At 37.7% G+C, this 25,846-nt stretch overlaps 1 protein-coding gene and 1 long non-coding RNA gene across 2 annotated transcripts; both read right to left on the bottom strand.

Moving 5' to 3' along the window:
* Nucleotides 1-336: 336 nt before the first annotated feature.
* Nucleotides 337-15,527, bottom strand: LOC134800367 (neurogenic locus notch homolog protein 3). The gene is made up of 11 exons (XM_063772867.1): nt 15,418-15,527; nt 10,839-10,905; nt 5,703-5,924; nt 5,098-5,189; nt 4,793-4,874; nt 4,208-4,299; nt 3,787-3,951; nt 3,232-3,454; nt 1,304-1,437; nt 972-1,119; nt 337-572 (listed from the first exon to the last, which is right to left on the bottom strand). Exons 2-11 carry the CDS (start codon nt 10,903-10,905, stop codon nt 337-339), a joined length of 1,461 nt encoding a protein of 486 aa, XP_063628937.1. The 5' UTR covers nt 15,418-15,527.
* Nucleotides 15,528-23,835: 8,308 nt separating this feature from the next.
* Nucleotides 23,836-24,554, bottom strand: LOC134800288 (uncharacterized). The gene is made up of 3 exons (XR_010145521.1): nt 24,481-24,554; nt 23,977-24,130; nt 23,836-23,899 (listed from the first exon to the last, which is right to left on the bottom strand). It is a non-coding gene; the product is annotated as an uncharacterized LOC134800288 (long non-coding RNA).
* Between the last annotated feature and the right edge of the window lie 1,292 nt (nt 24,555-25,846).

Below are 25,846 nucleotides of genomic sequence, written 5' to 3'. Positions count from 1 at the left end.
TAATGAATGAAAACAAAGGTATAGGTTAGGTTCAGTATTTTTATTCAAAATAAAAAATGTCCCCATTTATTAAAACTTATTTCTTATTATAATACTATGTCAACAGTAGACGTGGATCTTACACTGTCAGTAATATATTAGTTCAATTACATATCTGCAAAACAAACATCTATCTAGATAACCTGTGCTCATAAGTATAAGTATTATGTTCACAAATAAACACCTAGGTAGATTTTTTTACATACTTTGTGTATATTTTATAAAAACAATCGCTTCTTTTATAAAACATTTACTATTGGCAGCATTTTAGACTTAATCTATTGTTTCCACATCAGTTTAAGACGAAGCTTTAGCTTCAGTGGTTTCTTCGACTGCCTCAACCTTTGCTTCGCTCTTCACCTCGGTTGCTTCGCTCTTCACTTCGGTTGCTTCTGGCTCAACTTTCACGTTAGCTTCGGAGACGGCAGCAGGTTCGGGGTCGCCATTGCCGTTGCGCTTGTACCGGTAGTAACGAGTGGAAGCAGCCACGGACCGACTTTCGTAGCAGTTCACCAGGGCATCGCCGTTGCGACCTGAGCATACAATAAATCCAATGTTAGTTAAGACAAAGACTTTTAACTGACCATTGCTGAAAATGGGGAACCTTATGTTTGGTGTGATAACGTTTACTAATCTTCAGCTAACGATAAAGGCGATGGTAGCTAGGTACCTCTACTTCCCTCGGCTCACATAGGCCAGAGTGTAATTTGGCTCTTTATATAATTTAAACCGTCTTTCAACGCTAATCGAGATTCATATTGTGTTTTCATCATGACTTTTGGACAGCAGGTATATTTTGAAATATTTGACCTTGATCCTTTAGAGTCTTATTGCTTTTAAGAAATTTCATTATACGTAATGCCGTAATTCTTGAATTCTTGCTGAATAATATTTGTATATACCGCCCAATTAACTATTAATCTCGGATTTACCTTGAGGGCACGTGCAGACGGCAAGATGTCTCCTGCCCATGCACTCAGCTCCGGAACCGCACTGGGTATTGCCGAGGCAAGGGTCCACGCACTGGTAGCCAACGCACGCCAGGTGGTCGGGGCACTGGGAGTCCAGCTCGCATTCACCCTAGAAAAAAATTTCATTATATCTGGAACTAATATCAATTGCATTTGGCAGTTGAGCACCTCTTGCTTTAAACAGAATGGCATACTGTACAAGTAGGCACATACCTACTAGAAGCACATTTCATACATTATGCTTTCCAACAACTGGATTTTAGTTAGCTAAATTCTATAATCAAGAAACTTACTCGTTCACAATTGACGAGGGCATTGCCGATGTATCCAGAGGGGCATGTGCAGACGGGACGCTCGGCGCCGGTTCTGTCGTGGCCGGGGGTGCACTTGGCGTTGGTACCGCAGGGGTTGGGCTCGCAAAGATCACCTGTTCACAAAATGCAAGTTATTTAACACTTGAACATTATACCGAAGACATCCCGGACATCAGCCTGTACGAGATTAGAATGGCTCTCAAACAGCTCAAAAACAACAAGGCACCCGGTGAAGACGGAATCACAGCCGAACTTCTGAAGGCGGGTGGTAAACCGGTCCTTATGGCCCTTCAGAAGTTGTTCGACTCCGTCTTACTCGAAGGGAGAACGCCTAAGGCATGGAACAGAGGTGTGGTGGTGTTGTTCTTCAAAAAGGGTGACAATGCCCTACTCAAGAACTACCGACCCATCTCACTTCTGAGCCATGTCTATAAACTGTTTTCAAGGGTCATTACGAACCGTCTCGCACGCAGGCTAGATGACTTCCAGCCTCCTGAGCAAGCCGGTTTCCGAAGAGGCTTTAGTACCGTAGACCACATCCATACGCCGCGTCAGGTAATACAGAAGAATGAGGAGTATAATCTGCCTCTCTGCTTAGCGTTTGTGGACTACGAGAAAGCCTTCGATTCGATCGAAACCTGGGTATAGCCAAAGGTGGTACAATCTCTCCAAAGGTGCCAAGTGGATTACCGCTATATCGAAGTGCTGAAGTGTTTGTACGAGAACGCCACTATGTCAGTCCGACTCCAGGACCGGAACTCGAAACCTATTCCGTTGCAGCGGGGAGTCAGGCAAGGGGATGTTATTTCTCCTAAGCTGTTTACCGCTGCATTGGAGGATGTTTTCAAGACTTTGGACTGGAGAAGGCTTGGCATCAACATAAACGGCGAGTACATCACTCACCTTCGGTTTGCGGACGATATAGTAATCTTGGCTGAGACTACGGAGGATTTGAGTATGATGCTCGATGATCTCAGTAAAGCTTCCGAGCGAGTTGGTCTGAGGATGAACATGGACAAGACGAAGATCATGTCAAATGCCCGTGTAGAACCAACTCCTGTTACAATCGGAGACTTTACACTTGAAGTTGTAGACGATTATATATACCTAGGACAGACTGTCCAGTTTGGTAGGTCCAACTTCGAGAAAGAGGTTAATCGACGAATCCGACTCGGTTGGGCAGCGTTTGGGAAGCTACGGCACATCTTTTTGTCCAATATTCCGCAGTGTCTCAAGACGAAAGTCTTCGACCAGTGTGTGTTGCCAGTGATAACATATGGAACTGAAACGTGGCCGCTTACTGTGTGCCTCATAAGAAGGCTCCAAGTCACCCAAAGGGCAATGGAGAGGGCTATGCTTGGAGTCTCTCTGCGTGATCGCATCAGAAATGAGGCCATCCGCAGCAGAACCAAAGTAACCGATATAGCCCTCCGAATCGCTAAACTTAAGTGGCAGTGGGCGGGGCACATTGCCCGTAGAACCGATGGCCGTTTGGGCGGAAAGGTTCTCGAGTGGCGACCACGTACCGGAAGGCGCAACGTGGGTAGACCCCCCACAAGGTGGACTGACGACCTGGTAAAGGTCGCGGGAGTCCGCTGGATGCGGGTGGCGCAAGACCGGTCATTGTGGCACTCTTTGGGGGAGGCCTATGTCCAGCAGTGGACGTCCTCTGGCTGATATGATGATGATGATGATGATGATGAACTTACTAAAAGTTTGAGCAATTAAATATTTAATTCATATATATAGACCACTAGCCCATTAAAGGGTTTCCAGTATAGCTACTTCCAAAATCACCTGACTATTGAAGCAGGAGTTCATGGTCCTTGGAACAGCAAAGTAAAAGTTTCAGGTCACAGTTTGATGCAGGGTTTAACGCAAACGGTATCCACTTTAAGTCCACTTACGGGCTTCAAAAGGCCTGCAGTAGGTGAAGGGGTCTCCAGTCATGTTCCTAGGGCAGGAGCACACCGGGGTCAGGCCGCGGAGGTTGCAGTCAGCGTTCACACCACAGACGTTCGTGCAGGGGTTGATGCAGGCGTTGTACACGCAGGCGGGCTTGTAGCTGGGGCACTCGCCGTCAGACGAACACTCGGGGGAGCAGATGCGGTAGGGATCGCCGTGGTAGCCCTGGATTAAAGAAATGTCTAATTGTAATATTGGGAAGGTTTGGTAAGATCAGAAAGTCTCTTAGAGTTCATCGGGTAGCGTTGTTGAAAGAAATTCTTAAGTGAAGAAGATCAAAGCTCATTGCACGGCAGTTCTCCCAAGCGTTGGGTAGAGCAAAGTAAAGCTGGATAAAGATCCCAGCAGGTATGAGTGTTCTAGGTTGAAGCAGCTATCATCCGTGAAAAATAGACGGTCATACTTACGTGCACTAGCACACATTGTGACAACATGTGACGGTGGTATTAAGGAGTGAGAAAAAAGAAAAGATTCTGATGCTATGTTTTTCCACTTACTCTCGGGCACTTGCAAACAGCACGATGCGCCGCCACAGTCTCGCAATCAGCGTTGACGCCGCAGTCGCTGCAGGGGCTGGCGCACTTGAAGTCGCGGCACGACTGCTGCGAGCCACACTCGTGGTCTGATTCGCACTCGTGTCGGCAGCCGGATAGGGGGCTACCCTAGAGGGACAAGAATTGATCAATTTTCACTCTAAATTCAAAGTCGAATGAAACTTGTTTTGCGTTTTCGTGATAGTTTGCGGAAAATTGCGATATATTTTCCGGATCGTTTGGCGAAAAATGTCAATTTGCGTACGGCAGTACGGAGCACTTACTACAAGAGTCATAACTCGGGCTTGAACTGACAGCTGAGATTCACAACATGACATGATGGAACTATTCCAAAATCCTCAATGAATGCAAAGAATTAATTTACCCTGTATCCAGGCAGGCAGGTACAGATGGCTTGGTTATTGGCGACGTGGCATTTCGTGTTGGGTCCGCACGGTGACGGATGGCAAGCTTCTTCTGCAAAGTTTAAACGATTAATTAGTACTTTATTTAAGTCCTTTTGCTATTCATCAATCATCATCATCACCATAGGTTTTCCATACAGTCCATAATCGCGCAACACTTACGTAGGTGACTTGACTCGTAAGTCCCATCGGACTTATCGGATAAGAAACAGCCACGGCCGCATAATGTGACCACACAGACTCGAAAAAAGATCAACCTACTAGGAGGACTATAGTCTCAAAGCAAAAGGGAATGGCCCTATACCTACATGTAATATAAATAAACGTGTTAAATAGGTATTGTGTGACTGCTTAGACTAAATACATACAAGTGCGACTTGACGTGACGTGATGGCGCACTTGAAACGACTTCACTGGGGATGTATGAACTAGGGATATATGCCTTATTAAATCTATGGCGTGACTGCTACCCGATGGATAGAGTTACTACTGGTAAATGTACCTATCTAAGTATGTAACATCTGAAAAATGAAGTAACGAAATACCTGGGTCGGCAACTCTGCAAGATGAGAAGGGATTGCCGGTGTAACCCGCAGGGCAACTACACACCGGAACATGGTTGCGGACCTGCCGTAAATAAGTATTGTTAGATACCTTACTCATACAGAAAAAGAATCCTATATCAACTTCAACTTGTACATGGCACTAGCAGGGGTTTTTAAGGGGAGCGTGAGTATAGATACTGGTACAATATAACTGTAGGTTTAACTACTAGTGCATGACGCTGACAGGAGTTTTTAAGGAAATCGTAGGAGAAAAGGGTCATTTTGCATGCCCTTTTAACACTTACGTCACAATTGGCATTGATGCCACAGGTGCCCTCGCAAGGGTTTACGCAGTGTTGGTTCACGCAAGTCTGGTGGCTTCGGCATTCACTGTTATCTAGAATAGAAGAATGTTGTGATCAGTGTAATTTGGCAATATCGTCAAGCGCTTTGGAATTACTGAATTAGAGATTTTGTATGGTTTATATATCTGCTTAAACAATGACAACACGTTGTGTAAGCTCCGCATGAATCTTCTTGGTTGTTAGAGACAGAGACGGAACATCAAACCCAGTGCGTGCATTGGAATATGATTGGAAAGGGCATGCAATGCACTAAGGTCCACTTGCACCATTCGACTAACCCGGAATTAACCGGTTAAACCTGGAGTTACCATGGTTACCAGTACAATTTGACACAGGGTTAACGTTTAACCGTTTAACCCCGGGTTAGTGGGATGATGCAAGTGGGCCTATGTCTTTATAAATTCACTGCGTCAATGGGGTCTCCAGAATGCCCTAGCTCACACTGGCCTCAAACCTCGTTACAGTGAGATTCAATGCCAATGTTTCTCACATCCCACAAGACACCTGCTTAATTGCCAAAAACGGAGCGACCGAACATAACTCACCAACGCATTCGATCCTTATGCACTGCGACAGCGGGTCTCCAGAATGTCCTGGCAAGCAAGCACAGACTGGCCTCACACTGCCTTGGGTGCAGTGAGCTCCAACGCCACACGTATGAGCCCCGCAAGACACCTGGTTGTCGGAGATGGAGCGCCCATGTTCGTACAGAGAACCCAGGTTCCGGCCATAGTAGCCGCGAGGGTAGTAATTGTAGTAGCGTTGAGCTGTGGGCAAAAGGTGAAAAATTATACTGGGTGACACAGAAAATGACCTTAAATAAATTTTTCGATACAACATAATGATGAAAGGGAACAATAATTAAAAAGTGGCACTGAATGGTTTAATGCCATTGTAGAATAAACTTAGGTATATACATACTAAATTAAATTACATACACTAAATTCTAAATTTAAAGTACATACCTAAAATTCTCTCTTTTTAAGTTTATGTCAACGAAAACCTATTAGGAATTTAGGAAAACATATTAGATTGTAATTCTGGGTTGATTGGAATGCCCTGTTTCTCACTTACTTTCACTGATCTCGTAGAAGTAGTAAGGGCCAAGTAAGTCCTATGGTTTAACAATGTCAATCAAAGTTAAGGCATATCTACGTATATCTATATTAGGCATCGAATAGATGGCACCGTAATAAACAAACAATGGTATTTATAAAGTGGGCGTTTCGACATTTAAATAGGATGTCCAACATCCTAAAACCATATCTGGCGATGAGTCGCCGGCCTAATGATCCGTAAAAAACGAAAATAGAGCAGTCTCATTTTGCATTGATTATTTATTAGAGCAAGAAAAACAAAGCGAACCTTGGGACAACCATTTAGGTATGTAAAATATGTAAACATCAGCCTACACCCTTCGTCCTTGTAGGCATCTTTATTGTATTGAACAATAGATTTATAGTGATCCGAATTTGTTCCTGCAATAAAAGTTAGTAAACCGTGAAATTGACTAGAGTTAGGCCAAGAAAAGACTGCGGCGATTTTGATAGCCCACGCAGTGCAAGTGTTATTTATACGTCATAATTTCATAGAAGAAGATCTTGGTCTAACTCTAAGTAGATTGATTTATATTTCTGCAAAAATAGATACCTATCTTATACTTATCATTTAGGATAAATACGAGAACTTATAGTTATGTATTTATTTTTACTAGCACCTAGCAAAAATGTGAATTTATAATGTTTAAATTGGGATTTGTATAAAGCGACCAACACAGACATTTGTTTGGGTGTCCTAGTATCACAGCCTAGTATACTACCATAGCACTGTATTAGCATAGGTAATAGTGATAGTATTGTATACTAAGTACTAGGATGTTATACCTGCAAAGAAAATCCAACCAAATATTTTTCCCAAACTCTATTACTTATTTTGTTATTTTATTTGTCAACTTGTATTACAACTTCCTTAACAATACATTTACTCCTAATAAGTCCTTTAACCTTCACCTCGACAGAACAGTTACAGACAAATTAACCATATTAGTACCGCACTCTTTCGACCTGTTACACCCGGTACCGGGCACAGTAAACAGATTGTTACAAATGTTGCTAACATGACTAATATGACTTAATAACTCATGTGGGAGGATTCCGCGTGGTCAACAATTAAACCGACCTTCACAGTAAAGCACCTGTACATATTAATAATATAGTATCAATATTCGTTATTGGACGTTTAAAAAATGAAAAAAATAACTATCCGCCAAATGCATTCCATGACTCAATAATAATTTGAATGTCCTTATTTTGCAGTGTATGAAATCAACAGTTTTTTATGCATTAATTAACGATGCATTGTCTAAAATGGTTAGCCAGTTTTATAACTAAATGCACATCAAAATAACCTACCTACATCAAAGACACGCATGTAGGGGAGCCCAAGAGGGGATTTCGGAATTTACTCGAGCGCGGCAGATTAATATACAGGGGGATACCTTGTACCCGGTTAAGTACTTCCACCAAATATGAGGCCCATATATATGGCCGCCCATCAAGGATAAAGGATCAGATTAGTAAAAAAAATTATCATGTGAAATACTCGAGCGCGTCAGATTAAGGTAGGGTGAGTTAGTTACTTGGTAAAACGTGTATATTCCACTAATCTGACAATTTGAGAGTGACGTAAAGAAGGAGGAGGGCTACAAAGTTGTAAAAAAAACGTCATCTCGACATTCTCGAGCGTGGCTAATTTTTTTTTATTTTGAAGGGAAAAATTCAAGGAATCCGAAAAATATATAATCTGACGATTTCCACAAGCCGAAGTAACAAAAAATCATCGATAAAGTTGAATGCGTGCAGCTACGTGATGCTTATATTCCCCTCTCCGCGTTTCTGTTCCTCTCTCACTCTTTCTCTATCTATTACTCTCTCACTCCGTCCCCACTCTGGACCAGAGTTGCCAGATGGGTACGCCATATTACGCATTGCGTACTATTTTATGGTCTTGCGTACTCAACCGGCGATTTCCGTATTATTTTTATATTTTATCACCTGACAGCCTGTTACTCCACCACTCCACAATTGAAAACAATAAATATTTTTCATTTCTCATGCTCTGAAAGATTGATTGATTGAAGAAGATTGTTGTTCTAAAAGGGGTGCAGAAAATAATACGTTTCTGCACTAGATTATTTTAGGTTCCAAGTACGATTTTTTTTTTACGAGAAGCAATTGAAATTTGGGTATAAATAGATTTGTTATACAGTTTCCTTTCTGATATTTGACTCCCCATTCCATAAACGTGTATGTGTGCAGTTTTAAGGAAGTGAAAAGTCGAGTAAGCAAATCTTGTCAATAGAAAAAGGCGCGAATTTCAAATTTTCTTTGGGACGATAACTAGGATGAAATCGAGCCAGAGGAGGAAGATGATTCTACCGATGAAGATGATAATTAAAAAAAATATTCAATAAAAAATATTTTTTAATAATTATGTTCTTATAAATACAAGTATTCTACATAAAAAAACATAAGTACACTTTTTTATTTGCATGTTATTTCCTGAGTTTTTCAATGAAATAAGTTTAATGATTTGTTGTCAAAAAAATTTATTGTCAGATTAAGCGAATCCCTCCAGATAAACGTCAGATTATGAGACAGCACGTCTAGGTAGGGTTGCCATACGTGTTTTGTCGACCGGTCTGGTCTAGTGGGTAGTGACCCTGCCTATAATATAAAACAGCAGCAACCAGATACCCCCCCCCCCCCCCCTCGATGGCCCTCAGGTAAAAAAGTTGTCCACCGTCCCTTATCAGTTCCGACTAATTATAGCAACATTGCACATTCTAATAATGGCGGCGAGTTTGCGTCTCATCCAAATCGTCAGATTATTATATAAGAGCTTTTTTTTAGGTTCACTTAACATATCCTTAGACAATACGACGCGCTCGATAAAAAAAATGTTTTCTTCATTTTCAACCCTTACGTACGACCACCCCCATCATGGAAACAATCAGATTAATATACGTACATTTTTTTAAATACGTAGGACATGGATGATATCAATATCTGACGCGCTCGAGTATGTCCTTGCAACAGTTTTTTTTTACATTTTTGAAAATCTATAGCTGCTCCCCCCACCGATGAAAAGGTATATATTATATGACATTTGTTTCTTTTTATCATCTAAGCTTTGCAACCCAATAGGTCTCTATGACGCTCGATTAAATCCCGATTTAGCATCGTGGGCTCCCCTACTATAGATATGGGTCAGGTAATCTCAATCGTTAATTACATATTATATTTAAATGATTACCTATCATAGGTAAGTACCGGGTGGGGCCTATAACAGGAGCAATAAATTAAACAGTAGGCTGTACTATACTCCTCAAGCTGACCAATATTTGGCCAGCGACTTTTTAAACATTTTTGTCTGAATGACGTAGCCGCATTTTCAGAGTAATTTTTTTTTCGGAGACGGCGAAATTAACTTTTCGTGGACGTTGCCGATGCCCATATCTTCAAGATATTTTTAAACAGTTTTACTTCCACATTTGAATGTTTTCGTGACCACTCTGTAAGATTTTGGGATTCAGCGAGCCGTCATTTTCTTTAATCGATCTCCCTCAGGAAACTGGCCAATGCTGGAATGTTTCCCAGCCACCAGGCTTTCTAGCGATAGTTTTTTTTTTTGTAAAGAAAAAAGACGCAAAAATATTATAAACAGACATTTAGCTCTAACCCGCTTCCACAAAATGTTCCGCTATCTTGTCTATCTTCGCTTTCGGGCATAGCGTAATTCGCTAAACTAAAACGCTAAACTATCATATGATATGAAAGCAATGATTGTGTAAAGTTAACATAACTGCTGGTTAGTCCTAATGCTATTTGAGGTTTGCAAGGTACACAGCGATTCCGCTGTTTTGCGTGGGTTGAAAAGAACCTACCTACTCGTATTATTCTCAAATGAAAATGTAAATTTTTTTGCGGACCGATCTAATCTAATTCATCGTCTGCCTACTGACAACCTGTCATGCCGTATAAGGATCTTAACAGTCTTGTTTTGTTGTCAAGTATATTTGTATTGTTAAAGTTAATGGGTTATATGATGTAATTTAGCGAAAATAATCCTATTCTCAAGGCTTATAATTTCAAAAGTTACTGACTTTAATAGTTTATGGCTCCATGGTCTAGTGTGTCTGACACAATAAAAATTGCTGCAACATTAGTTAATTTAATAGTTTATGGCTCCATGTTCTAGTGTGTCTGACACAATAAAAATTGCTGCAACATTAGGTATTTAAAGAGCGTATGTTTAAAATAAAATGATAGTTATGAATGAGACGACTTGATACTTATGATTTATGAATTTTAGTATAAACTTTTGATTACAAATTATAATTAATCAAATTATCAAAGCACTTCCACACTGAACTGTTTTCATAATAATACCTAAAGTAAGTTTTTATTCTTAAAATAAAATAAATGATGCCTGAAATAAATGATTGATTGATTGATTGATTGATTGATTAATATTTGTAACTTCAATTATTTTTTTAATTAAATACTCTATGAGTTCGGCTAATTATTTTTTCCAGTGCAGTGACTCGTTTGTTCTGCTACATTTTTGTGCCCATCAACAATTAGTCCTCCTAAACAGGTAATAATATCCAAGCAACTTACCGTCCACCCCAACTTGTAGGCACGCAAAGAGCACCAAAGGTGCTATGACTAGTAGAGATCCGGCCATCTGAAACAAATAATATTCAAATTATATAATCGTTACCTAATCGTTACGTTTTTAAAATTGAAATACATAGTTGAGAAAAATGTTATCACTTTTTACACGACAATCTGTGTAGTGTAGTCTATTTCCTAAAGCTTTACTGTCATCTTTATTAAATTAACGTAATTAGTTACGCCAATTACGCGAGTAACTGGCACTATTGACAATTATTAAAATCTAAAATAAGAAGACCATATATAAGGAGATTTTTTTTAGATGCAATATATATATATGTATTTTGTTTTTATTTTTAACATTAAATATTTTTATAGGACTGTTACCAGAAACAGTAAGTAGGTATTTTCCTATCTCCGGTCACAACGTTTGATTTAAAATTCAAGGAACGCGGAAGGCCTGCATTCTACACATACTTATTTTTACCATTCCCTTCCAACACGATATACACAGAAGGGTAACCCACGGCTTAGTTAATAAAAACAATTATCAATAATCACTAGTAGAGGTATCTTTGTTATCACTTCGGTACTTTAGGTATTTATTGTCAACAAACATTTGTGATTGCCTTTACTACATAACTATTGTTCACTTTTTTATAATGTAAGTAAAAGTATCAAGATTCAAGACGATACAAATTAATGCGTCTCGAATGCTTAATGCAGTTTTATTGTCACAGGTGAATATGAATCATTAATTTCCGTTTGTAAATAATTAATGGGTGATTGTGTTTTTCAGAAACACTACAGCTTAGTTACATAAAGCATATGGCCCTTGACATTGTTGAAAACATATGAAGGCTGCACTGGCATCAATTGTTTCTTAATCTTTTTATTTTAAAAATGAGAGCGATTTTTTATAGGTCTCGGACTATTAGTGGACCATTTATTTTGGATTAAAATTAAGTAAATTAAACCGGCCAAGTGCGAGTCGGCCTCGCGCACGAAGGTTTCCGTACCATTACGCAAAAGAACGGCAAAAAAGTCACGTTTGTTGTATGGGAGCCCCACTTAAATATTTATTTTATTTTGTTTTTAGTATTTGTTGTTATAGCGGCAACACAAATACATCATGTGTGAAAATTTCAACTGTAGCTATCACGATTCATGAGTTACAGCCTGGTGATAGACAGGCGGACGGACAGACGGACCGTGGAGTCTTAGTAATAGGGTCCCGTTTTTACCCTTTGGGTATGGAAATCAATCAATCAATCAAAAAATAGGTCGCGAAGCGCGTAGTTTATGGTCAGTCAAAAATTAAAAAGTTAAAAACATTGCAGTCTCGATTTTGGGACTGCAATGTTGCATACAAATTCCATTATTTGTCGAGTTCCAAACTTTTTAAAAGTTGAAATGACCATATCAAATGAAGGCACAGGCCCATTAAACAGCCAAATAGATGATTAGTACCGCGACTGTTTAGCTGTCTCAAATAGGTTGACGTATTTTCGGCAGAAAAATACACTTCTATTTTTTTATTAAAAAAATAAAAAGGCGGCAAAGCTAATTTTTTCAATTGTTTCTACTTTTTTCTGTGAAAATATATACGTAAGAACGTTGCTTTTGTAAAATATTTCTATGATATTTATATTTCTTGCACCATTTTTGAGAAAAGCACTATATATGACTCGGCTGGAAGGCTACACTTGCTGGCTTCGGATTCAATTAAACGGACTCCCAAGGTCGTCCGTTTAAAACGAATCCTCAGCCTGCAAGTAGCTACTTCCGAGCCTCGACAATAATGTACTATTTCATATCTCATGCTCTGAAAGTGGGTCGTTGTTGTTCTAAAAGGAGCGCAGAAAGTGATACGTTTATGCTCTAGCACAGAAAAGTGGTGTACTCCTCTGCGTCCCCGTCCCACGAGCAACTGGGTGGAAACAAAATGGAAAAATAGTGTATTTATTTCCTCGCCTGGAACAATTGGTAATTGTTTAATTTTACTAATCCCACGTTGATCCTTTTTTTTATAAAAAATGATGAAAGTCAATTGTTAAAAACAAATTATTATTGATTTCTTTCGTTGAATTCTATTTACTCGAGTTCATAAGGCGGGAACCAAAAGGTATACACCAAAAATATTTTTTTAAACCTTACACTTGCGTAAATGAGCAAAGGCAGAATCTTATACAGCCACAGTTAAACGTTCGTACGATATTAAATTGGTTTTTAAAGTAATTTAGCACTATATTCATGAAAATAAAATAAAATACAAGATAAAATTTTCTTATAAGTATTACTAATTAAATTGTTAATTAATATTTAAAATACTTTTATTATGTTATTACGTGGTTAATCCATTAATTACATCACACGTTTAGGGGGGGGGGGGGGGGTCAGTGACATGTTGTGACAAGGGGTAGAGGGGAGTCACAAACTTTTATTTTAATCATTTTATTTACTGTACAGTTCAAAAACAAGTTTTTGGAACGATAATCGTTTTTATTAGTATAATTTTTTTTCATAATCAGTTTTGGGTTATAAATTTACTAATATTTTGACAAAAAAATAATAATACTTAATTCGATTTGCAGATTTCGTTGAAAAAATGTGACGACACACCAGGCTTTTTGCCAGGGGGTTTGCCAAATGTGATCAAGTGTGACAAGGAGGGGGGGAGGGGTCAAAAAATCTTGAAATTCGTGTGACGTAATTAATGGATGACCCCTACGGCGCACCAAGGTCGCAGTGCGGTCCGGTAGTCTGTTGCGGCTTGTAGAACGAAAAAGTATAAAATTAAAAAGTAAGAGGCAATCCCGCTGATTTTCATACTAAAATGAACAAATAATTTGAAACTTACTGCAGTTTGTTAAAAAAATTGTGTTTTCGTAAATATTGCAATGAAATGATTTTCGCTAGGGGTTATTAATCTTCCCACATGTAAAGTCTCCGATTGCAAGTAAGTCCTAAGGAAAAAAATCATGGCAGTAGGTTTATTAGGTACTTGAATTACTGATTTTGCGAAATTGCCTTGTCTTGTTTGGTTTCCTCGCATTCGATATGAAAAGTAGAGTGTTTAACTCGGGTGAAAGGCACCATTTCCGTCTCGGACTATTAGCGCTCTCACTGTGTTCGAGCGCCAAACTACCTCGACAGGAATGGGTGCCTTTCAACCCTTAGTTAACAATCTACTATTCTTTCCTACTTCTTGACAAGTAGAGACTCTAAAACAAGAATCATAAGTAATCATAACATAATAAAGACTGTCCGTGACATAATATGTTCCACGTTTTCGATTCGATTACATTTTTCATCATAAGCATTGATAGAGCTATAATAGGTTGTCTACACAACACGACCATGTTAAAAATCACACATATGAATGGTAACTAACCACAATGCAAGTGACGTCAGTTGTAAATCAATGAATACATGAATGAGTACAACTCCTTTTAAAGCCTATAAATTCACGAAACAAAATATATTTAATTGTAAAAAAGCTTCCAATTTAAATTAATCCCTAGAATCGGAACAACAATGAGCAACCAGAGGTCAGAAGATATACTGGTCAATGTGTAGCGAAATGGCAAGTAGGTTTTGTGAAAATTGTTACCTTGCGTACGCATCTGACTCACACTTAATTTTCTGACTTAAATGTTAAACGTTTAAGGTAAAGAGCGTCTTGACCCTGTTGGTTTAATGGTCTGCCTTGCGAAAAAGATGTCACAGGTTTATTTTTAAACCTTTTGTGATAATCGGGAAAAACGTCGTAACCAGTTAGCCAAGACGAGTTGATGGGTTATAATTTTAGCAGTTTTTATTTATTTATCTTACCGACTTTCAAAAGGGAGAAAAATCTATTCAAATACGAGTACGTGCTAATAAGCTTATAGTTTTGCTGACTGCTCCTGTTTAGCAAATCTATATAGTTATTAAGGTTAAGTCCGACAGACTTGAAATCGTCATGAAAATTAAATCATTTCTCTAAATTATAATTAAATTTGCGGTAGTATATTATGTCAATTTAATTTTGTATTATGGTTATAAAATCAAAACACACCAGTACCAGTAGTGTAGGTAGGGGTACATAAGTACACCTAGGGTAATAGTAGATACATTTTGCCCTGACTCCCCCTAGTAATTGTACGTCCTGTTTTAAGGTTAGGCTAGATAGATCGTAGAATTCGTAGATCTAGTGTTTACATTTCTAAATAAAATTTGCATAAGTCTAAAGAGCACAGTGCTTGACATTTAAGCCTTAAATCCATATAAACAAACTTGTAAACTAACAGAGATTATGAAATTATTGGAAACTCGGTGTTTATAAACACCATTATATAAAATAGGGTATTAAAAAGTATTCTTTGTATAAAATGGGAATACACAAATAATAGTCCATATGAAATATTTACACTTTAGAAAATGGTGATCTAAAATATTGTTTACGAAAATCCCATCGGTAGTTTTGACGCTACAACACACACGACACAACATACTCGTACATTGACTGCTAAAATCATCCCTTATTTTTGAATGAATTAATACACACGCTTAGAATTATTTAAAATTAACCGTCACCTACCTTAAATCACTTCACAGTCACTGTCACAATGTCGATAATTTTAATTCGATCGATATTTCACACGCGACACCGCGCGTCCGATGGCGCGATGAAAACGAACCTTGTGGGCTCCGGCCTGCTTATAATACTGCCTTGCGCCTACGCGGAGCGAAGCTTGCTGATTTTCGCATATCCTGCTAGGCTAAGGCTTCGCCTTGGGTCAAAAACTTTCGGGAAAACCGACGTATATTCTGTGGACATTCCAAAAGCTAACAATTTGGATAAATTCTTTTTCAACTTTCATCATGCAAATTTTAATATATGTGTATATAGAAGGTTTTGACATTCCGAAAGGATTAAATACCTACGGAGATGTAAGCTTTAAAGTTCGTTTTACTATGATCACAAGAAAGTCGCTAAGCTTTAAATCATATAAAAAATAGTTGACCATGACCCTTCGGTCCTTTGCTTCTGCTATAATTAAGGCCCAAAGATTAACCGCCGTATATTTTATAGTAACGACCAAAATTTACTACAATTTATATTTACAAGCACAGAATAAGCGATTCATGCGGTTTTTCCTACTAAGTAAATAGGTACTAGAATAAATTGGTAACAACTGATCTTTGTTCTTTACTTTACAATGTTCTTACTTTCCCGCCATATTTAGTTCGTAAGCTTCACCGATACATTCTGTCTCCTTTTTTCATAGCATAATGGAAAAGGACGACATTGACTGGTAATATTTGCATCGGTACAGACAGAACTATTAAAACAACCAGTAAAACTTACTCTACAGACTGTTACTAAATGACGTCAGTTTTCTTAAACCGGAATTCCCTAAAACAGAATTCTAAGTATTGTTTATTAAGGGGCCCACTGATTAACAGGCCGCCGGACGGTATCGGCCTGTCAGTTAGAACAAAATTTTGACAGTTCCGAACAACAACAAGCGTCATCACTAAATTCACTAAGGCTTGGGATATATTGGTAGAATAGACGGTAGAGTTAATAATACAGACTCTACCTTTTAACTCTACCCTTAATTATGTTTATTGAATACTTGAATTACAACCCAGCCCAGTCCTGAAAGTCTACGCCTACCTATTGTTCGACATGCGGTGGTTTTTAGTTTAGTGCCCGTTTCTACAAAAAATCTACAAAATGATTTAGTTTACATAAAAATATAGTTAAACAATTACGTCAAATGTATCCTAAATAAACCTGGATAAACCAAAATGTACGTAAACAAATGTTATGTTAAGTATGTAGGTAATAACTAAATAGATTACATATACCTACTGCTACTGTGTTAATACATAGGTACTTAATAGTGATGTACCGACTATTGATTTGGCCGACTAGCCGACTAATCGGCGCTCGAATGGCCGATTAGTCGGCCGACTAGTCGGCTAGTCGGCCAGATCATTAGTTTCGTATAAGTTCAGGTGAAAAACAATAGTTTTGTTCCTTTGGTTGCGCTATTCATCATATCTTGCTTGGCTAAAAGGTGTTCTCTACAGGTTCAAAGACCTATCACAAGAATCCTCGTTCAATTTCTGTCTTTAGTTCTTTTATTTTGCGATCCTGAGCAGACCGTCAGTACATCTTGTAGGAGGTATTTCCAAGGCTCCATTTCCCGTAAGTAGTCGCCAGTTAATAACCTATCCCCTGTGGTCAGCGTCTTTATACGAGCAACGTGCCCTAAGTCTCTAAATTTTGCAATAACATAATTAGTTCCTCATGGCTCGACCATTAAAAAAAAACAAAAACTGAATAATAATAAAAAAAAATAACTATTGAACTTGCACATGAAATTACACGAGAATCAGTTGAGATCGACCTGGGGAGCGATTTTTGAATGTCGATTGCTCGACTTCGTCACTCGAAAATCGGTGGAAAACGGCGAAATGCTAATTTTTGAAATACGAGCGATAGAAATATGGAATCGAGTGGTATTGACCACTCGTTTTCAATTCTATTCGTAGAATTTAAATGCCTAGTAGTGGAGATATTATTGAACGAAATACACGAAATCTAGCGGTCAAAATTCAAAAATCGGGTTCCTGTAGAGAAAAACAAGATCCCACCAACATATGATAACGATCAAACGGTCAATTATATGAACAAAAGTTTTCGTATGCACCCTGAATAGGTATTTTAGTAAAATAAACATAAAACATATGGTAAATATTGACTGTTGATTTCTTTTTTTTCTGTTTTTCTTTCACTAATAAAGTGCCGACTAATCGGCCATTTTTGCCGACTAGTCGCCGACAAATCGCCGACTACAAATGTGGCCGGATAGTCGGCTTTCCCGACTAGTCGGCGACTAGTCGGTACATCCCTAGTACTTAACATAACTTTTGTTTACGTAAATTTTGGTTTTCTTAAGTGAAATTAAGATTATTACTATTGTAAGTATGTAAGTTAGTTTGTAGGTATCTAAGAGCCTTATTTGTCTGAAAATAAATTATATTTAATTTAATTTGTGTACTAGGTATTATTATTTAAACGATTACTAGCGAAGACGAGTACATTCAACTTACTAGAGCCTGTACAAAAAATAGTGGTGATCCGTTAGGAGCATAAAGTAGATGGCAGAGGGGCATAAAGAAGGGCATATTCAGTATCGTGTTTTAAGTAGGAAAAAATAATTTTTGAACCCAAAAAATTTTGGCCTTTGTATGAAGGGTTGGCCGACGTGGACGGCCTGCCCCATAATTTTTTTTTCGCTTCAATTTTTTTTCTTTTTCTTTTTCCTAGTATATACCTACTACGTACGTAGCACGAATATGCCCTTAAACGGATTCCCACTAATTTTGTTACCCACGCCTTGTAAAAAATTTTACAAGTTAGATACCTACATACCTACCCTTGTCCATGCATTCGTCTGCAGTTTGTTATTGAAGCGTGGGAAGTATAATCTGCTAAAACTAATTTATTTGGCGGATTCATCCCAATCAGTTCCAATCAAGACTCCATTAAAATAAAATACCTATTTAGTCTACCCAAAAGGCTTTGTAAACAAATTCTAAAGATCGCTTGACACTTGGATACAGTGATATTTTTGTATCGATCGATATGGTTATGTTGTTTATTATGTCGATCAACCCACATTATTACGTCATATGTATGTTTGTTATTTTGCACGGTCTCAATCAGGTGTGTAGGTAATAGGTTATTAAGATAAATGGTTAGAATCAAATTCGTTATAGGTTGTAGAGACGAGACATCACCCATCCGTCGATGTATCGCAAACTCGCAAAATTGCAACTATTGCAAGTTATTTGAGATACTGACGGACATTGATTGATTAAATGCAGCAATTTATTAAAAATTGCTATGTAAATGACACAGTGTAAATGACACAGACACCCCATTTAACATACATTTTACTATATATGTAAGTTTCTTAATTTCTTTGAACTCTTTTTAATTTCAAACGTGCAATATTTCCTGAGCTTTACTTTAATTAATTAATGTATTCTAATTGACTCCATTTTGAATATAATCATTGTTTTTAATCTGATCTGAAGGGCCTTAAAAGCATTTGTACACTTGCCTTATTACATTATTGATTAGTAATTAGTACGAATCTATACTTACATTTGCTGTTAAACGCAAACTGTGCTATCTCAAAATATCGATGTTCAAATGATAGTTTTCAATTAATTGGTTGAGTTAAATATATTCCCCGTGTTAAACAACGCTATATGCACGATTTACCTAATTATTTTGTATGAAATAAATACAATTTTTCGAAATTAACTGCCATTTAGTTTCCTTACATTTAGGTACCTACTTAGCCATATCCCGAAGTTAAAGCATATCAATTAAAAACACCGTGTTGTTTACTGATCCATGAATTGCACAGAGCCGTTATTGGTACGGGAACCAAACCAACCAGGTGAGATGGGCGGGAGCGTTTTCAGACGTGTACCGGTTAACGTGTGGTGTGAGACAAGGTGGTCTCAGCTCACCCAGGTTGTTTAACTTGTACATGGATGAGTTGATCGCTAGGCTCAGCAGCACGGGTATTGGATGCTCAATTGGCGGTACCATTGTTAACAATATCAGCTATGCAGATGATATGGTGCTGCTGTGCCCGGCGATCAGCGCTCTTGTCAAACTGTTAAGGATCTGTGAGAAGTATGCGGTGACCCATGGCCTGATATACAACACCAAGAAGAGCGAACTACTCGTTTTCAAGGCAGGCAAAAAGGAGTTTACGTCAGTTCCTGCTGTATATTTATGTGGTGTTCCTCTAAATAGAGTTTCACGGTTCAAGTACCTCGGGCACTGGGTCACCGAGGACCTCCAGGATGATGCTGACATAGAAAGGGAGCGCAGGGCATTGTCAGTAAGGTGCAACATGCTGTCACGTAGGTTTGCACGGTGTGACAGGGATGTCAAAAAGACCCTTTTTAAGGCTTTTTGCCAGTCCTTTTACGCGTGCAGCCTATGGACAAATTACACGAAAAAGACCCTCAATGCCCTGCGTGTCCAATACAATAATGGTTTCCGCATGCTGATGGGACTGCCACGTTACTGTAGCGCCTCGGGGATGTTTGCGGAGGCTAGAGTGGACGCGTTTATTGCGATAATCCGTAAACGCACTGCATCCCTCATGCGCCGAGTATGTGACAGTTCCAACAGTCTGCTTCAGCTCATTCCTGGAAATCCCGCTGGTACACTCTGGAGGCACTGGAATGACCTACATATGGGATCTAGAGGCACGGTATATAATTTAATGTAAATAGTTATTGTGATTTTAATGTTAATTTAATTTAATTTTGATTTAATTTCAATTTAATTTCAATTTAATTTCAATTTAATTTAATTTTAATTTAATTTTAATGTAATTGTGTTGACATGTATTTTTAAGTTTATTTTTAATTTTATTATGATGTTATTATTGTTTGTAATTATGTATGGGTATATTTTTTTTGCCTGAAATAAAGAATTTGATTGATTGATTTGATTGATTGATAAACAAATATAATAAAATAAAGGCTATAGGAAAATTGTTCGAAAAATAAAATTACTTCTAAATGAGTCAATCCCAATTTTGGTGTTTACTTAGTTGTTAAGGTTTTATTCTTGGAAATAAATACCTAAGCATAATAGTTATCTGACTTCTTATGCTAATCGTGCGCAAGATTTGCTTAAGGAAAAAGGTGACTCATGATTTAATCGGAGTATTAATACTCACCTTCATCTAGAAAACTAAAATAATCGAAAAAGAAGGTACTAAGGGTCGTTTTCCACCTGTCCAATTTCTTTGTCCAATGTGTATTTGCGTCTCACATCTTGCTTAGTGAGAGAGTGAGACGAAATGCACATTAGTCCAAGAAATTGGACAGGTGGAATACCAACCTTACACGTTACCTACCGGGCTTACCGCGAAAATTTTAAACTCAAAATATCGCTATTTGCCACTATCTTTAAGAGCATTTTGGGCAATAGAGAGGCACATACAAAAAAATCCAGATTTTTTTGCAAAAAACTGAATCGGCAAAAAAACGATTTAATTTCATGACAATCGGTAGTAAATTGCGACCTGCAAAGGTGAACAACCGCGGACATTCGAAAGCAATTTTGCCCAAGCTGATATGGAGACTTTCGCTGTCGCTCGGTTCTTTAGTATGGTTTGAGAAAACCTGCCGGCCTAGCCAAGGTTACAATCGCTATCGCTTCGACAACGAAAAGCATTATATATTATGACGGCTAGGCCGCGTAGCCAAGATGCCAATCGCTTACGCGCCGTAGCAATCGAAACGCAACTGTCACTGTCGCACTATGGGAGAGTGATAGAGAGACATAATGCTTTTCGTTGTCGAAGCGATAGCGATTGTAACCTTGGCTAGGCCGCCTAGTCTTCTAAGCGCACTACCGAGCCACTTCAGTTAATTTAACAAACAATATGCAAGGAATGTTGAATCCGATTTCCTTAAGTGCATCCGATTCTTAATCCGATTAATAAAACATTTTTCTAATAGCTAACTTCTTATATCCCATTTGGTTAAATGTTATTTGTCTATTTTATTAGGTTTCATGGTAATTGGCTCTCCCATAGAAAATTTCAATGCTATAGGTACCAGCAAAATGTATGAAACAACCAAATTTTTTTTCGCAATTTCGGGGTCGGTGCCATAGAAAAAGTTTCTCAGTGTGACCTACACATTAACGGGTTTGAGTAAATGTTTTTCGTTAGTTTACATACTGTATATACTAACATACTTACTCTATTCATTAGAGAAATTCTACACAACTTGTGTAGAATTTCTCTAAAAAAACCGGGCAAGTGCGAGTCGGACTCGCGCACGAAGGGTTCCGTACCATAATGCAAAAAAAAAAAAAAAACAAAAAAAAAGCAAAAAAAAAAACGGTCACCCATCCAAATACTGACCACTCCCGACGTTGCTTAACTTTGGTCAAAAATCACGTTTGTTGTATGGGAGCCCCATTTAAATCTTTATTTTATTCTGTTTTTAGTATTTGTTGTTATAGCGGCAACAGAAATACATCATCTGTGAAAATTTCAACTGTCTAGCTATCACGGTTCGTGAGATACAGCCTGGTGACAGACGGACGGACGGACGGACGGACGGACGGACGGACGGACAGCGAAGTCTTAGTAATAGGGTCCCGTTTTACCCTTTGGGTACGGAACCCTAAAAATGGAGTTTAATCCGTTTATATTTCATTAAAATACCAATAGTACGTTATGTAGGTAGATTCTAAATTCGACATAACTTAAGTATGATATGGAAATATAAAGTTTATGTAGTGACTCATTTAAAACATTGTTTTTTTTTATTTCGACGTATTATCTATATAATATTTAAACGCTTTGTTTTTATCCTCATCCCACATTTAAGTCTATAACCGAATTTCACAGTCAAGGCCAACAAGAAACCTTTCAATCGCATCTCTGTATCACTAACGACAAACAGGAGCTAATAAAACCCATAATCAATAAAATATACATTTCCATTTTCAATATGGAGCGAAAGATCCAAAATGCGTGTATTAGGCGCACCACACACGCGCTGAAATGGAATATTCTATATGGCAACAGTTTTTTACAGGATAGCCCATGAATACTTTAGCAATGATTTTTTACACCTTTTGTTGATATTTTTACGTTTGCGTTTGTGTATCAAAGCCAAAAGAGAATATTTTGAATATAATAAATACGTTGCCATCACCCTCCGCGATTGTTGCGCCACTTAGGGTTCTAGCTAAATTGGTTGAGTAATACTTATGCTATATAATTTCCAATTTAGCAAGAACCCTAAATGGCGTAACAATCTCGTGTGACGACTATACATGATTGTATTGTAGTTATAATTATTGTAGTTAAATTAATTTCATTTGTAAAAAAACGCATAATAAGTAAAAAGAATATTCCTAATTTTTTGTGAACGTATTTTTGGGTCAGCCTGTATGATGCGCCTTATATGAGATTTTATGCTCACTCCTAGCTAAATCTATAATTAAATCATTGAGAAAATGGGGCATAAAGCAGTGTATTAAAAATAAAATAACTCTGCAATTGTTCAGAGAAATGCTCATTTCACATTTTAAATTTATTTTATTTCATCATATTCTTAAACTACAGGCATACAGGTAAAACTTTTCTTTTTTTTAGTTTTTAATTGGTAAAAAATATAAAAATATAGGTACACATCATTAACATTCTAGTTCACTACCTAACTTTTGCCAGTCAGGCGTAGAATTGGTCTTGCATTGCTTTCTGCACGCTGGTTCTTTCTCAATCAAATCTATGCCTTGTGCGCTTGAGCCACCGCTGGTTCCTCCACCACGACTTCTAGCGGACACGGTGTTTTCAGTTAGAATAAAGCAGTAAACGGACGTGCAGGGGGCTTCGAAGAATAAACAGGGGGCGCTGTAAAGCATTTTTATAAACTTATACTTTCTGATGCGCCGCTGGAAAGTTTCCAAAACTGTGAGTTTTAAAGAAAGGAAACTTTTTGCAACTCATATTTTTGTATGGGCGTTGAAAAATTTTCATAAAATTTCCGAGAATATTACCAACTTTTTGGATTTTTTTCACAACTTGCACATCTGTACTTGCGCTGTATAAATATGTTCTCAAAAAGTTGCGGAATATTGACAACAGATGGCCTTTTGGAAACTTTGAGTCAAGTACCGTCCTTGACTAATACGGTGGATAACTGATAACTCTATGGTAAGTACTCTATTATTCAATATACTCTATGGCGTACTGTCCGTGATTTAACTGGTGTGTAATGGCATCTCCAAATGTCGCTGATAATCGCATGCGATTTGCAATACATTGCGGCATTTGGCAAATCAATGAATTCGTTTCTTGGTCAGCAATCATCTAAAATCGCATGCAATTTGTTGCACCATCTGTAGAAGCCTTAAACACTGTAAACCTAACCTGCTAGTCCTTCAGTAAGTATATCGAATGTCGAGGAGCTGCACCTCTCGTAGGGATTACCTACATTTCCTGGAGAAAAGAAAATATAGCAGTTAGCAATAGTGAGGCAACCAAAAATATACTATTTTACTTGAAAGTGAAGTTACCTGGATCGCATTGACATTTGGCCAAATGCTCATCGACAATACAGGTAGCTGCAGTTCCACATTTGCGATGTGTGAGGCACGGATCCACACACTGGGAGCTTTTGCTCTCGCACGCCATTTTCTCTGGACATTCGGAGTGCTGTACACATTTACCCTGGAAAATTATCGTCCTAATTTTAATTTGGCTGCATAATCCGTGTCGTAATGGCAACAAAATGACTGCACTGAATTAGTCATTTTTAGAGATTTATTTTTCTTACTTGCATTCTTGCCTCACCTTGCAACAAATTGCATGCGATTTTCGATACATAATGCGGCATTTCATAGATCGATTGCATTTGTTGAACCTACTTTAGCCCGCAATTTAACAAAAATCAGCAAAAATCGTATGAGATTATTTTTTCAAGGTCTGAAGAGTTTTTAATACATTGCAGAGTAAAGTTATATTTTATTATAGGTAATCGTAATAAGTAAATTTAAAAAATGACTAGAGTCAGTACTTACGCCAGCACAAAATGCCAGTTGAAGATACGCCACAAGCACCATAGATGTAACAAGCCAGATCCGTGCCATCTGAATCAAACATTTAATTTCATATAATATCAATTCGATACAACGAGCCGTTATACAGAATGTAACAAAAATAGTGGGGATCCGTTTAAGGGCATATTCGGTATCATGTTCTGATTAGGAAAAAGTAGATGACATATTTTTTTTTTGCGTAAAATTTTTTTTTTCTATGGAGTGGCCGGGGTAGGTTGTCCAAGTCGGCCAACCCTCCATACAAAGGCCAAACATTTTTCTTCTACTTTTTCCTAATCAGAACACGATACCGAATATGGCATTTAATTAAATAAATCCCCATTATTTTTGTTACATCCGGGATCGGAACCGGTTTTTTGCAAAAACATCGAAATAACCATATTTTCGAATTATTTTATACTTACTCGAAATGTAGACTCAGTTGTGTATTAAGGTAACGACTTCGTATTAATTATTAGATTACCCAATTAGAAATGAAAATAATTAACAAAGAACGAAAAAATACCGTTTTCGTTCCCAACTTCCCATACAAAAAATATCCGTTCCTTAACAAATGATTATAAAAATTAAACCTAAATTAACATCTGGAACTGGTTTTATTGCTAAATTGTGACATTAGACATTATGGGTAGCCTTTAAAATCATGGATTTGTAGGATTTACTTTAAGACTAAATAAAACAAATAGAGTAATTCGTCAATAACTGTTAGTAACTGGCCACCCTAAACTAAAAATGAATTCTATTCACTTATAAACAGAATTCATTTTAGTATAAGGTGGCTAGTTATTGAAGGGTGGCCAGTTGTTGAAACCTTATAGGTACTAAAATGAATTCTGTTTATAGGTGAATGTAATTCATCTTTAGTTTAGGGTGGCCAGTTATTAGCCGGTGGCCGGTAATTGACGATTTACCCTATTGTATCTAAGTAGGTAAGTACAATAACTGTAAAAAGATAATCAAGAAAGCATTTGTATTAGTTAAAAAATAGAATTAAAATATCGACAAGATTTTACCTTGTTTATAAATGTTATTATAAAACCAATTTTAAATCCAATCAAGCGATGCTACACTTCGATCCGATGCCCAGGTAAAACTAACACCGAGAATCCTTATATGGTAGGTATATTATATTAACAAAAAATATTAATTGGCTATAATTATATAGATATGTAAAACAGACTTAGCTTAATCACATTTATGCACTTTGCCATTTACAATGCTTTTTTAGGGTTCCGTACCCAAAGGGTAAAAATCCTATTACTAAGACTCCGATGTCCGTCCGTCTGTCTGTCACCAGGCTGTAACTCATGAATCATGATCCGTGATA

Source organism: Cydia splendana, chromosome 19 (assembly GCF_910591565.1).
Source record: "Cydia splendana chromosome 19, ilCydSple1.2, whole genome shotgun sequence".
NCBI classification, from domain to species: domain Eukaryota; kingdom Metazoa; phylum Arthropoda; class Insecta; order Lepidoptera; family Tortricidae; genus Cydia; species Cydia splendana.
The sequence above is the reverse complement of the archived record's forward strand: the minus strand, read 5'-3'. Positions and strand labels throughout refer to the sequence as shown.